The sequence below is a fragment of the Trichosurus vulpecula genome, chromosome 1 (assembly GCF_011100635.1).
Source record: "Trichosurus vulpecula isolate mTriVul1 chromosome 1, mTriVul1.pri, whole genome shotgun sequence".
In the NCBI taxonomy this organism is placed as follows: domain Eukaryota; kingdom Metazoa; phylum Chordata; class Mammalia; order Diprotodontia; family Phalangeridae; genus Trichosurus; species Trichosurus vulpecula.
Window position 1 is genome coordinate 555,699,090 of NC_050573.1, and position 13,652 is coordinate 555,712,741.

At 40.1% G+C, this 13,652-nt stretch overlaps 1 protein-coding gene across 1 annotated transcript in view; it reads right to left on the reverse strand.

Annotated features, from left to right (window-relative positions):
• The window catches only part of NOMO2 (NODAL modulator 2), a 51,451-nt gene that overhangs the window by 8,142 nt on the left and 29,657 nt on the right, over positions 1 to 13,652 (reverse strand). The window contains exons 18-25 of the mRNA XM_036741761.1: positions 9,619 to 9,714; positions 6,870 to 7,082; positions 6,704 to 6,786; positions 5,935 to 6,094; positions 5,669 to 5,795; positions 2,029 to 2,142; positions 1,299 to 1,426; positions 468 to 609 (exon numbers count right to left, since the gene is read on the reverse strand). Of these exons, the coding sequence (XP_036597656.1) occupies positions 468 to 609; positions 1,299 to 1,426; positions 2,029 to 2,142; positions 5,669 to 5,795; positions 5,935 to 6,094; positions 6,704 to 6,786; positions 6,870 to 7,082; positions 9,619 to 9,714 (1,063 nt within the window). The remainder of the gene's footprint in view (positions 1 to 467; positions 610 to 1,298; positions 1,427 to 2,028; positions 2,143 to 5,668; positions 5,796 to 5,934; positions 6,095 to 6,703; positions 6,787 to 6,869; positions 7,083 to 9,618; positions 9,715 to 13,652) is intronic.

Sequence of the window (13,652 nt, forward strand, 5' to 3'; positions counted from 1 at the left end):
GGCATACCTCATCAAAAGATTCAACAACAAAAACCTGATTCTGTTCGTAACGCTAGATCACAATTTCTTGTTGAGTTCTTGAACAATATATCTCCATCCATAATAATCTCGGGTAAAATAGTAAACTTGAAGTTGTGATTCTTTTTTCCTTTTAGATGTTTTATTGACACTACTTTTTTTAATCACTGTCACTTCCCAATAGCTCCCCCCCAGGGTACCTCCAATAGAAACATCTTTCTTTATAAACAAATAAGTGTAGTTCAGTAAAACAAATCCACACACTGGCCAAGTTTGAAAACAAATGCCTCACTCCACATCTGGGACAGACAAAGTCTTTTGAGAGGTGGGATGCATATCGAGCATCAAAGAAAATATTTACCAAATAAAATAGTAACATCTAACCATCTCGCTAAAAAATATGATGCAAAGAAATACAGGAAGTGTAATAAAGAAGTTTTGATTCTTACCAATAATCCTCGAAGTCTGAATTTCCCCTCTTCATCAGTTGCAGTGTCTTCCCCATAAATACTGCAATCACCCTGTCCTACTGCTTCCACAGCAACTCCTTGTTCTGGCTCCCCATTTAGAGAAGAAATTGTACCATAGCAACTAGAGAACAGCAGGAAGGAAGGAAGGAGCGTGTGAGCATCCCAACAGTATTCTATAGCAGATAAAGGATTTCAGGCAAAAGGACTTACATTTGATAACAGATAAAATGAGCATAAAATTTACAGAACAGTACAAACCATTCAGTCTTCCAATAATCCAAGCCAATTTACTTATGTAGTCCACTTCTAAATATTTCCCATATTGATCACTGCATACATCATAACCAATTCTTATTTTTAAACATTTTTCCAAAACCCTTGAAAAATTGTAATAAAATGTAAAACTGTTTTTCTCCAGATAATGAAATACTTAAGAAAGCAAAAATTAATTTCAGCTTTCCAAAAACTGCATTTTCTCAAGAAAATACTCAATTTCCCAACCCCTTCCCCTCACTCTTCTGTTCACCGTAGTGAATAAAATATTCATTCACACCTAGCTCCATTCAAAGCATATTTTCCCTTCAATTTAATTCAAGCCAACCAATTTGAAAGAGGCAATTCTAGGCCAAGTCTAGTCAAAAAATCATTTTTTCAATTCAAAACATATCCTCCTCTTCCTCTAAAAAACACTCTTACAGAAATAAGGGAAGATGATCAATGCCTGCTTTTCACATGGTACAGCTCTAAATCAGACCCCACAGTTCAGCTGCCACGTTCAGAGCTTCACTTGTCAGACCTAGGGACACTCACCTATAAGCTGTTCTGTAACCAGTGATGGCGATCTTCAGATTCTGCCCTTCTTGCACTTCAATCATTTGTGAGGAAGGTTCAAAACGAAACTCCTTCATCATGGGTTTAAAGTAATACTGCCCTGGGCTCTGCCAAGAAACAACCAAAAATGGGAGGTCTGTGCTAGAGCATTTTCAACCCAGTGAGAATGAAGAAAACTGCAGTCAGCGAGGTCAGGACTACCACTAATATAGCTCTCCTGGTTCTTAACAGGCCAAGAAAGATCATCCTTATCCCATCCTTGTGGACAGTTACCCTCCTCCACAGGACTGGCATGATAACTATTAATGTATACTCTCTGAGGATACACTAGTGCCTCATCTGAGCGCTGTTTTTCCAGTATGTGGTACATGTTCTGGAAAAGAAACACAAAAAATAACTACCTTACAATCCTCAGATCATAAACACTGCAATCCTGCTGTGAAACAATGGGAGAGATGCAGAAGGAGCTGTGGCCAGGGTAATTAATTACAACGTCTTTGTGACAGGCGGAAAGCAAGAAAATGCAATGACTGTGCAGAGGGAAACACGAATCGGCAGCTGAAGTCCTGGTCCTAACAGCATTCTAATCAGATCTGGTCTCCAAGAGAATCTGAAACGCTACAAGATGAACACCCAAAAATGTAGACTCCGTCCCTGCCCCGCCCCCTCCTCTAGGCCAACTGAAGCGAATTACAAATGAATACTCTACCAAGTTTGAAAAGGTCAGCATCCCGTTGTCCTGCGTCAGAAGGTTGGAACGGAACACACCTCCACTGAGGGATAAGAGGACTCCCGCAAGTGGCTGGTCATCTTCAGATCTTATCTGTTATAATAAAGTAACATCAAAATAATGTTATTTCATGCTAACTACGAACGACTTTCTTAGTGAAAACGTGGAGAAACGGATGGGGAAAGCAAAGGCCACAGGCTAACGACATCTGATTATTCTGAGGACTGGATGAGACAACACAGGTAAGGAACTCTGCAAATCTTAAAGTGCTGCATAAACGCTAGGGTTCTTAACATTCTTAGAGCTGTTGTGCGATCATTATCCTTGAGTGAGTCAATTGGTCAGTCAAAAAACACTTACTATGCTTTTACTCTGTACCAGGAACTGTGCCAAGTTGTGGAGATACAAAGAAAGGCAAAAAATGGTTCCTGCCCTCAGAGTTCTCGCGTTAAAATGGGGGAGACAGGTAAATAAGTAGATATGTACAAGATATGTTAAGAGTAGAGAGAAAATGGGGCAGCCAGATGGCCCAGTGAATACAGCACTGGCCCTGGAGTCAGGAGAACCTGAGTTCAAATCCAGCCTCAGACACCCGACACACTCACTAGCTGTGTGACCTTGGGCAAGTCACTCAACCCCATTTGCCCTGCCTTCCCCCCTCAAAAAAAAAGAGTAGAGAGAAAGTAATCTCAGAAGAGAAGGCTCTAATTGCTGAGGGAACTGGGATAGTTATCCTGCAGAAGGTAGGATTTGACATAAGACTTGAAGGAAGCCTGGGAAATAAAGAAGCTGCCACATCGAAAACATGCACCAAATCACAAATAATTAGAAAAAATGCAAATTAAAACAATTACACCAACGATCTCCCTGTGGTGGCTTTAAGCCCCAACTGAAACCTCATCTTTTGCTGGAAGCCTTCCCCAACACCTCTTAATTCTTGTGCTTTCCCTCTGTTAATTATTTCCTACTTAACCTGTATGTGCTTGCTTTGTGTATATCTGTTTACATGTTGACTTCCCCCATTAGAGTGTAAGCTCCTCCTGAGCAGAGAATGTCTTTTGCCTCCTTCTGTATTCCCAGTGCTTGGCATCGTGCCCGGCACATCCTAGGCACTTAACAGATATTGACTGGTCTTGAGCTTCCCCTTCACATCCATCAGAATGTCAAATCAGACAGAAAATGATAAATGCATATTAACGTGCTGTGTAGAGCTCTGAAATGGTTTGGCCATTCTAAAAAGCAATGTGGAACTAGGCCCAAAAAAATATTAAACAGTGCATAATGTCCTTTGGCCTATAATGCCACTACTAGGTGTATGTCCCCATAAGATCAAAGAAAAGAGGAAAAAGGTCTAAATCTACAAAAATATTTATAGCCACTCTTTTTGTGGTGGCAAAGAACTGAAAGCTAAGAGAGTGCCTATCAACCAGGGAATGGCTGGACAAATTATGGTAAACGAATACAACAGAATAAATTTTTTAATTTTTTAAAATTTTTAATTTTAAAAATTTTTTAAATTTAAAATTTTTTTAAATTTTTGCCAGAAAAATGGTGAAACGGATAGTGTCAGAGAACCTAGTAAAACTTGTATGAACTGATGCAGAATGAAGTAACCAGAACAATTTATTCAATCACAGTATCATAAAGGCAAACAACTTTGAAAGACCTAATACTTCTGACCACTGCAATGACCAACCACAATTCCAGAAGGCCAGTGCTAAGTGCTAAGTATGCTACCCGCCTCCTGACCAAGAGGCAGACTCAGTGTGCAAGCTAGCACATAATTACAAGGTTTTGTTTTTCTTCTTTCCCCAACTGTGGCGGGGTTTGAGGTGGGAGGGAGAAAGAATATTCTGGCCACTGAAACAAGCAACACTGAACCATGTCTTTACCCACTTCATAATTAACCGAAAGAGATGGAGAATGCAAGATCTCATTATGCCCATTTCTTGATTACAAAAAAGAATTTGATTCCAAACAGTTTTCCAAACTCTTTTACGAGGTGTCTCCAATCCATAAATTGTAATTATTCAAGAGGTCTTGGAAAACACCACTGCAGAAATAACACTTTTCACTGATAACCCTCTGAAGATAAATAATAGCTGAAGCATAGTTATTCATCACTGTGATAGGGGAAAGGGAAGGAAACAAGCATTTATTAAGCACCTATATGCCAGACACTGCGCTAAATGCTTTACAAATATTATCTCATTTGTCCTCCACAACACCCCGGGAGGTAAATGCCATTATTCTTTGCTTTTTACAGATAATGAAATCAAGGTAGACAAAGGTTAAGTGACTTACAAGTGTCTGAGATTACAACTGAACTCAGGTCTTCCTGACTCCAGGCCCAGAGTCCAGGTTGACAAGGGATTCCCTGTAGACAGTGAGGTCCAAGGGATGCTCCTGTTTATGAATGACATTGTGCCTCAAGCCCCAGAACACTGCAAAGTCTCTTGGAAGACAGCTGTTTATCACTCCATCCAAACAGGAAAGCCCAAGTGGTTGAAGAACACATATTGCCCAAATTTCAACATACTTTCAAAGACAGAAACCCTATAAAGCTTATCCTACAGCATGCATATATGGGACTGATGGTACATACGGAAAACACTGGGTCCAAATTTGAAGAAGAGGACAAATGCAGGCTAGACGGCTTTCAAGAAATCACCAAGCTCTTTTACCAACCTCAAGCTTCCCATGAAAGCAAAGCCTGCCTTTTGAAAATGAACTTCTACTAGTGTTGATACTTGGCAGCAAAATGTGAGACATGACTACCTCCAAAAAACTGACAATGTGCATCATCTGGAGAGACATACAACAGATCGCTCAATGAACAGACACTTATTAAGTGTCTACTGTGTGCTAGGTACTGTGACAGATGCTGGGAATACAAGTACGAACAATGAAACAATCCATATTCTGGATGGGTGTGAATAGACTGCAACATAAAACCTATAAGAACTGAAAAAGAGGAATAAAATTCGCCAACAAAAAATTGTACAATAAGAAGAAAAGATGAACTGGTCACATGACAAGACAGACAGATGAGAGATGAACAGCCAGAGTGTTCCAGTGATACCCCTGATATGTCAGAAGAAGGTGCGGAAACCCTGTACCATGCTGGGTGGACTCTGGGGTGAACTTTGGGGAGGCACAGAGAAGAAACACTCAAATGGACAAATTACAGCCTGCTTCATGGATGAGATCACATGCATTTGAGTATCTGAAATTTCCTTGTTATAAATTCCCTATGTCATAAAACACAATATTGTTGTTTCAAAGCTTTAGATACAAAAAGAAATGTACTCTCACTCAGAGATCTCCAGATTCAACACAAAGGACAATTTGTTTTAAATACTGAACTTCATTAAAATAACAATTAAGATGGCAAGATAAACCACAATCTGGTACTATAAGCCACAGAGGGATGGGAGACTTGACACACTTTCCAAAATATACAGAAAATATCCTAAATTCAATGATATTGCAGATTTAGCCACTCTGCTAATATATGAACACTCTGTATTCAGTAACTTGACAAATACACTCTATATCAGTTGAGTCATCTAATTTATTTATAACATGAAATCTCAAGACCAAGCAACCAGAACAATACCTCAAAAGTTACTCCTGCCAAGGCAAAAGCTTTGAAGTCTCCAATAGTTCCCTCGAGTGCAGTCAAAACAAATCCTTCTTTCTGTGATGCCACAGTATACTCCAGATCACTGTGCAATGGCCCAACACTTAAAGACAAAAAAGCATAAGGATCTGCTTTTAATCTTAAAGAGATTTAGGCCAAGGACATGCTGCTTCCTACCTCCTCTAGAAAAGCAGTTTAAAAAAAACTGTACAGATACAAATGCTTCCATTTCAGGTGCTTACCTATAGCTGCCTTTGTCATCAGTGAACACTGTGATTAGTGGAGAAGTGGCTCCCTTTTCACTAATGATTATTTCAACCCCTTCTAACTCTGGGTGAATCTGGCCCTCCAAGAACAGGCCTGCTTTTCCATAGATCTCTATCAGTTTCCCAGGGCAGCTTTCTAAAGGGAAGAAAAGGAGAAAAGAACAAGCTATTTCTATGCTTTTATAGTATCTATGAAATGCAGCAACCAAATTTAACAGGGATGGATTTATACAGTTCTTAAGCCTGAGGCAAGAGGATCACTGCTAACAAGCCCACTTAATGAACAGAAAAACTAAGGTCCAAAAGAAGCGAAGTCGAGATCCACATGGAAAGAAAAGAACTATTCAGAGCACTGAAACATAGAGCCTCATCCTAATCAGAGTACAATGCTAAGCAATGATTTATACTTTTATATCAAGGAATAAAAATGTACGAAGGAACAGCACATAAGATCCCCAAAAAGAAACTACTTGTGACAGGAATAGAAGATTTCTACAAAAAAGAATTATTTATTCTCTTTCCACTTTAACAAAATTTGCTACTAACGCCCACAAAAAGAGAAAAGATCCTAGAGAATTTAAGAACGTAAATTATAACATACTTTGCTTCTTAAAGGTGGCTTTTCTTACCGCTAGCACCACCTGATAATTGATAATTTCAAAAAAGAATCACCCCTTCCCATAAAGCAAAATATCCACCGTCTAACAGCTAAAATGCATTCTTTGCCCAATGGGTTTTATTTTACCTCCACTAACAATTGTTTCCACTGAAGGAGGGTAGAAGAGGAGTTCTTTAGATGAAGGTGTGACGGTGATTTTCTCTCCAGATCTAAAACAATTAAGACAGTTCTACTGGTCATTTCTCATCCCCGTGTTAGCAGGAAAACAGGGAGGTAGAGTAAAACAACTCACCGGGCCCAGTAAGAGAAATCATACAAGAAAGGACCCTGCAGGTCATCCACCATCTCTTGCACTGGGGGTTTTGTCCCTCCTCCTTCTTCCTTGCCACTCTTCTCTCTTTCCTGCCTTCGAGTCTCAATTTCAGCCAGCTGTTGTTCCCTACGGAGCTCCTGCACAGACTTCAGGGGGCCTAAAACCAAGGCAGGTTCACTGTCAATGGAGGACCTGGAAAAAAGAAAGGGAACAGGACCCATACTGAGTAACTTAATGTCTCTTACCAGCACACTGCCTAGGGAGCCTTTAATTCTTGGGTAAGTCAGAAGTAGCTAGAGAGTGGCTGACAAGTTTTATAACTAGGAAAGAGGGCTTCAATCAATCAACAAGCATTTATTAGCACCTACTATGCACCAGCAACTAGGCTAGGCGCTAGGGATATAAAGAAAAGTGGTTATAGTTGCTATTCTCAAGAAGCTTACGCTCTAACCTGCAGATACAAAATATAAAAAAGATAATTGCTGAGAGAAGTGACTATCAGCTGGAGGGAGAAGGGGAATCAGGAATGACATATGTAAAAAGTAGCCCTTGAACTGAGCTTTGGAGGACACTAGGGATTCCAAGAGGAAGAGGTAAGGAAAGTGAATCGCAGATATAGGGACAGCCACACAAAGACACCAAGATGGCAATGAGGTCAGGTATGTGAAGAACAGTAAGAAGACAGTTTGGCTGGACTGCAGTGTATGTAAAGGGTGATGCACAAAAAGGCTAGAAAGGAAGATTGGGGGCAGGTTGTAAAGCCCAGCAAATTAGCTCCCAAGAAGTAGTGGGGAATCACTGTAGGAGAGTTGGGAGTGTTACAGTCAAACCTGTGGATAACCATCTTGGCAGCTGTGTGGAAAATTAGAGTGGGGAGAAACTTAAGTCAGGAAAACAATCCCAAATTATCATGATTGTCCAGGTGAAAGGTGATGGCTATGAAAAGGAAGGAGGTGGGAGACACTGTGATGTTATGAAGGCAAAACTCAGTGAACATGTTGGATAACTGAGTGCGCAGCTAGGGATGACACTGAGATTGTAAGCTTGAGTGACTAGCAGATGGCGGTGAACAAAATACAGACATGTGGGAAATGGTGGGTTTGGTGGGAAAGGCAGTAAGTTCTCTTTTGGAAAGGTTGACTTTTAAACGGACATTGAATTTGAAATGTCCAGTTGGCAGTCAGGACTAGGAAAGAGGCAAAGACTGGAGATATATATAGCCAGAAGTCATCTGCAGAGATGATAATTAAACACCTCTCCCCACCCTCCCCATGAGCTGATGACATCACCAAAAGAGAGAATGGAGAGAAAGAAAGGGCCCAGGGCAGGGCCTTGAAGCACACACAGCGAGGAGAAGTGACCTGGATTCTGATTTAGCAAAGGAGACTGGAAAGAAGCAGTCAGGTAAAAGAAAAATCAAGAGAAGGAACTATCACAGAATCCCATGGAAAAGAAACATCAAGGAGACCGAAAAGTAATGGAACGGGGAAGCTGGGAATTCAACAGTCAAGGACTGAGTAACGCTGATGGGAAGCAGCTTCAATTGAATAATGAGGTTGGAAACCAGACTGCAACGTTGAGAAGAGAAGAAGAAATGGAGGAGATTAATGTAGACAACTTTTTCTAGGAACGTGGCTGAGAAAGGGAGGAAAGCAAGTTCCTCATAGACAGAGGTAGAATGAATGGGCTGCCTCAAGAGACAGCAGGCTGCCCCCACGTGTAGGTTTTCAAGCAGAGACTGAATAATCACAGACTAGGTATCATACAGAAAGGACTCTGGTTTAAGTACAGGATGGACCAACTCTGAAATTCTATTATATTTTTAAATAGAAAAAATGCTAAATATACTGGTGATTTATTATGCCTAGACTATAGTTAATATTAACTGAATCTATCCATTTTTAATTATACCATGATCTTTGGTATATTGCTTCCATCCTAGTAGGACTTTGACCTTTCTCTTCTGGAATGTAACTCATACTACAAAAAAACTCAGAGGACATACCAATGTTATTGTAAAGGAGTGAAAATGAGTGAAAAAAGCTGCTGCTACTGAGAAGAAAGCATAAAGTATTAGCCAAAAATAGGCTTCCAAGGAAGACAAAAATAATGATATTTAAATTTCATTTGACAAAGATTCATTGCCTTAAGATTCTCTAGAAAATTAAGGGATCAGATGTACACCACTGACTGCATAGCAACACTTGAACAGTAGATAAATCAGCAGTCCCTTTTGAACAACACAGAAAGGTAGATGTAAAACTAGTTTTGTTTTCATAAACTTTCCTTAGCCCGGAGGCTTCATCTCCCTTTCACAAGCTTTAAAAGAAAAGGTTTAAAGGAAGGAAAATTAAGAGGATAGTCTGCCTAGAACCTGAACTAAAATGAATGAAAACACTGTGTAATTTTTGTGCGCAAGTAGAGTTCAAGCAGAAATGTAAGACACAAATGACTTGTCATAAAAGATGAAAAAATGTCGATGCCATTTAAGAGAAGTGGGGTAGTAGAACAATGGATACGGGAGGTTGAAAGCTGGGTTCTAACAAGCTACCAGATACTTGTAACTTGGGGCAGCGAGCCATTTAAGTTCTCTAGGCATTACTTTTGTCATTTATAAAATGATGATGTTATGGGATTATCTCTAAAGCTCCCTTTCACTTCCAAATTCTATAAATATGAGACTCCTCAGCTTCCCCGCCCCCAACCACTCAATCCACATTAGCCTTACTTAATGGTCACAGTAACATCCAACAGTTTGTCAGTGGTGATAGTTCCAAGAACATGGTGCCTAATGGCTGTCAGTGTCAGGATACTGGGTGAAGACCTGTAAATCAGAAAGAAAAGTTGAACCAAATGGCAACACCTAGTATCTCCCAAAGGACTAACCCACTTCTGGTAATCCTTCTTAGCTGTCCTTTCTTATCTTGTTGGCCTATTTTGTTTTGAAATAGTTATTAAATGAAATACTAATGCAAAAATAAAAAGCATTCTAAATAAAAATTCTTTCAATGTCAAAACAGCCCCCAAAACACAGAAACAACCTGAAAGTATATAAAAGAAAGAGTTGAATAAATCTTGTCCAATGAGTTTTGTAGACATCAACCGAACAGTATCAAAAAAAGCCTGCATTTAAGTCATACCCTGTGGGCTTTTCTACCCTTTTCTTAAACTCCAAGACAGAAGATTCATCAGATATTTTCTCAGTAATATAGACTGTCTCACAACCTTTGTCAGAAAAATTGTGATATATGATTTAAATTCTTCCTACTGAAAATAAAACAATTCCTTCTATTCCCAATGGAAACAGAGAACCACAGTTCATTATCTTCTTAAGATATGCTTGCACATTTCTCTGATAAAGATCTCATTTCTAAACATTTGCAGAGATTTTACAAGACAAAGAACAATTCCTCAGTTGATAAATGGTTAAAGGAAAATGAATAGGTAATCTTCAGAGAAAGAAATTTGAGCTATCAACAGCCATAATGAAAAAGTGCTCTAAATCGCTAATAATGGAGGAGTGCAAATTTAAACATCTGTGAGGCACCACCTCATACCCAACAGATTGATAAAGCTGACAAAAAAGGAAAACAATAATGCAGGCGGGGCTGTGGGAAACCAGGTACATTAATACACTGCCTAACTCTTCTAGGAAACAATTTCTAATTATTCCCAAAAGCAATTAAACTATGCATAGCCTGTAAGTTAGCAATATTGCTACTAGGTCTATACGCAAAAAAAAAATAATAATAAAGGACTTATACATACAGAAATATTTATAGCAGCCCTTTTTGTGGTGGCAAAGAATTGGAAACTGGGGAGATATCTATCAACTGGGGAATGGCTGAACAAGCTATACTATGTGAATGGGATAAAATACTATTATGCGGTAAGAAATGATAATGGGAAGGAATGGTTTCAGAAAAACCTGAAAGAGTTTATGAACTGATGCAGAGTGAAGAAAGAACCAGGAAAACAAGTCATACAATAACTGATGCACTCAATAGAGTACTGGGCCTGGAGTCAGGAAGATTCACCTTCATGAGTTCAAATCTGGCCTCAGACATTTACTAGCTCTATGACTCTGGGCAAATCTCCTGTTTGCCTCAGTTTCCTCATCTGGAGAAGGAAACGACAAACCACTCCAGTATCTTTGCCAAGAAAACCCCAATGGGGTCACAAGGAGTCAGACGCAACTGAAATACCAGTGAACAAAAACCAGCTTTGGAAGATTTAACAACTGTGACCAATACAATGATCCACCACAGTTCCCAAGGACTCAGGATGAAGCGTGCCATCTGCCTCCAGATAAAGAGCTAATAGATTCAGATTGCAGATTATAGTATATGATTTTCTCTTTTAAAAAATATGCCTGGAGTCCCTCCAAAAACCTATAAAAATGGCTCTGAACCAATTCTAGAACGGCAGAACCCACAGAACAGCAGAGGGAAGCAGGGCTCCAGCCCAGGACAGCCCGGATGGTCTCTGGGTGAGCTCTATTCCACACGGAGCTGGGAGCTGGGAACGGAGTGGAGCAGAGCCCAGCCTGAGCGGCGTGGACGATCCAGACCAGAAGCCGGGCGGAGGGGGCCCTAGCGCCCTGAATATGTGAGCTGCGGCAGTTACCAGACCCCTCGACCCACAAACACCAAAGACTGCAGAGAAGGTTAGTGGGAAAAGCTGCGGGAGTGGAAGGAGTTCACGGTTCGGCTTCCAACCCCGGGGGCAGCGAAGGTGGGGCAGCTACAGCTGTTGTTACTTCCGGCTCCAGGCCCACCTGGTGGGAGGAATTAAGTGGGGGATCAGAGCAGGAGTGCAACAGCCTGCTGAAGATCTAAGCCCAGTCTGGACTGGGGGTCCTTGGGGAAGGAGGAGTGCGGCTCTGACAGAGCTGGCACCTCCCCCCCAAACGTAGAACATAGAACTCGTTAGTCTACAAGCAGTCATACCCCACTGAAAAACTCAAGGGTCAAGTTAGTTGGTTGGGAATATGGCCAGGCAGCGAAAACGCGCCCAGATTCAGTCTCAGACTTTGGATTCTTTCTTTGGTGACAAAGAAGACCAAAACATACAGCCTAAAGAAGACAACAAAGTCATAGAGCCTACAACAAAAGCCTCCAAGAAAAACATGAACTAGCCCCAGGCCATAGAAGAACTCAAAAAGGATTTGGAAAAGCAAGTTAGAGAAGTAGAGGAAAAATTGGGAAGAGAAATAAGAAGGATGAGAGAAAACCATGAAAAACAAGTCAATGACTTGCTAAAGGAGACCCAAAAACATACTGAAAAATACACTGAAGAAAACAACACCTTAAAAAATAGACTAACTCAAATGGCAAAAGAGCTCCAAAAAGCCAATGAGGAGAAGAATGCCTTGAAAGGCAGAATTAGCCAAATGGAAAAGGAGGTCCAATGGATCACTGAAGAAAATACTACCTTAAAAATTAGATTGGAGCAAGTGGAAGCTAGTGACTTTATGAGAAATCAGGATATTATAAAAAAGAACCAGAGGAATGAAAAAATGGAAGACAATGTGAAATATCTCCTTGGAAAAACCACTGACCTGGAAAATAGATCCAGGAGAGATAATTTAAAAATTATTGGACTACCTGAAAGCCATGATCAAAAAAAGAGCCTAGATACCATCTTTCAGGAAATTATCAAGGAGAACTGCCCTGATATTCTAGAGCCACAGGGCAAAATAGAAATTGAAAGAATCCATCGATCGCCTCCTCAAATAGATCCCAAAAAGAAATCTCCTAGGAATATTGTTGCCAAATTCCAGAGCTCCCAGATCAAGGAGAAAATACTGCAAGCAGCCAGAAAGAAACAATTTGACTATTGTGGAAACCCAATCAGAATAACCCAAGATCTGGCAGCTTCTACATTAAGAGATCGAAGGGCTTGGAATGCGATATTCCGGAGGTCAATGGAGCTAGGATTAAAACCTAGAATCACCTACCCAGCAAAACTGAGTATCATGTTCCAAGGCAAAATATGGAGTTTCAATAAAATAGAGGACTTTCAAGCTTTCTCAGTGAAAAGACCAGAACTGAATAGAAAATTTGACTTTCAAACACAAGAATCAAGAGAAGCATGAAAAGGTAATCAAGAAACGGAAATTGCAAGGGACTTACTAAAGTTGAACTGTTTTGTTTACATTCCTACATGGAAAGATGATGAGTATGATTCATGAGACCTCAGTATTAGGGTAGTTGAAGGGAATATGCATATATATATATATGTGTGTGTGTGTGTGTGTGTGTATATATATATGTGTGTATATATATATATATGTTTATGTATATATATAAGTGAATGTGTATGTATGTATCTATGTGTATATGTATGTATGTGTATGTATGTGTGTATATATATATATGTGTTTATATATATATATATGTAAAAGAGAGAGAGCAGACACAGGGTGAGTTGAGGATGAAGGGAAGATAGCTAAAAGAAATAAAATGAAATTAAGGGATGAGAGAGTAACATACTGAGAGAGGGAGATAGGGAGAGATAGAATGGGGTGGATTATCTCACATAAAGGTGGCAAGAGGAAGCAGTTCTATGGGAGGAGGGGAGAGGGCAGGTGAGGGGGGAATGAGTGAACCTTGCTCTCATCAGATTTGGCCTGAGAAGGGAATACCATACATACTCAGTTGGGTATCTTACCCCACAGGAAAGAAGAGGGAGGAAGATAAAAAAAAAAATAAAAGGCGGGGGGATGATGGAGTGGAGGGCAGATGGGGGTGGAGGTAATCA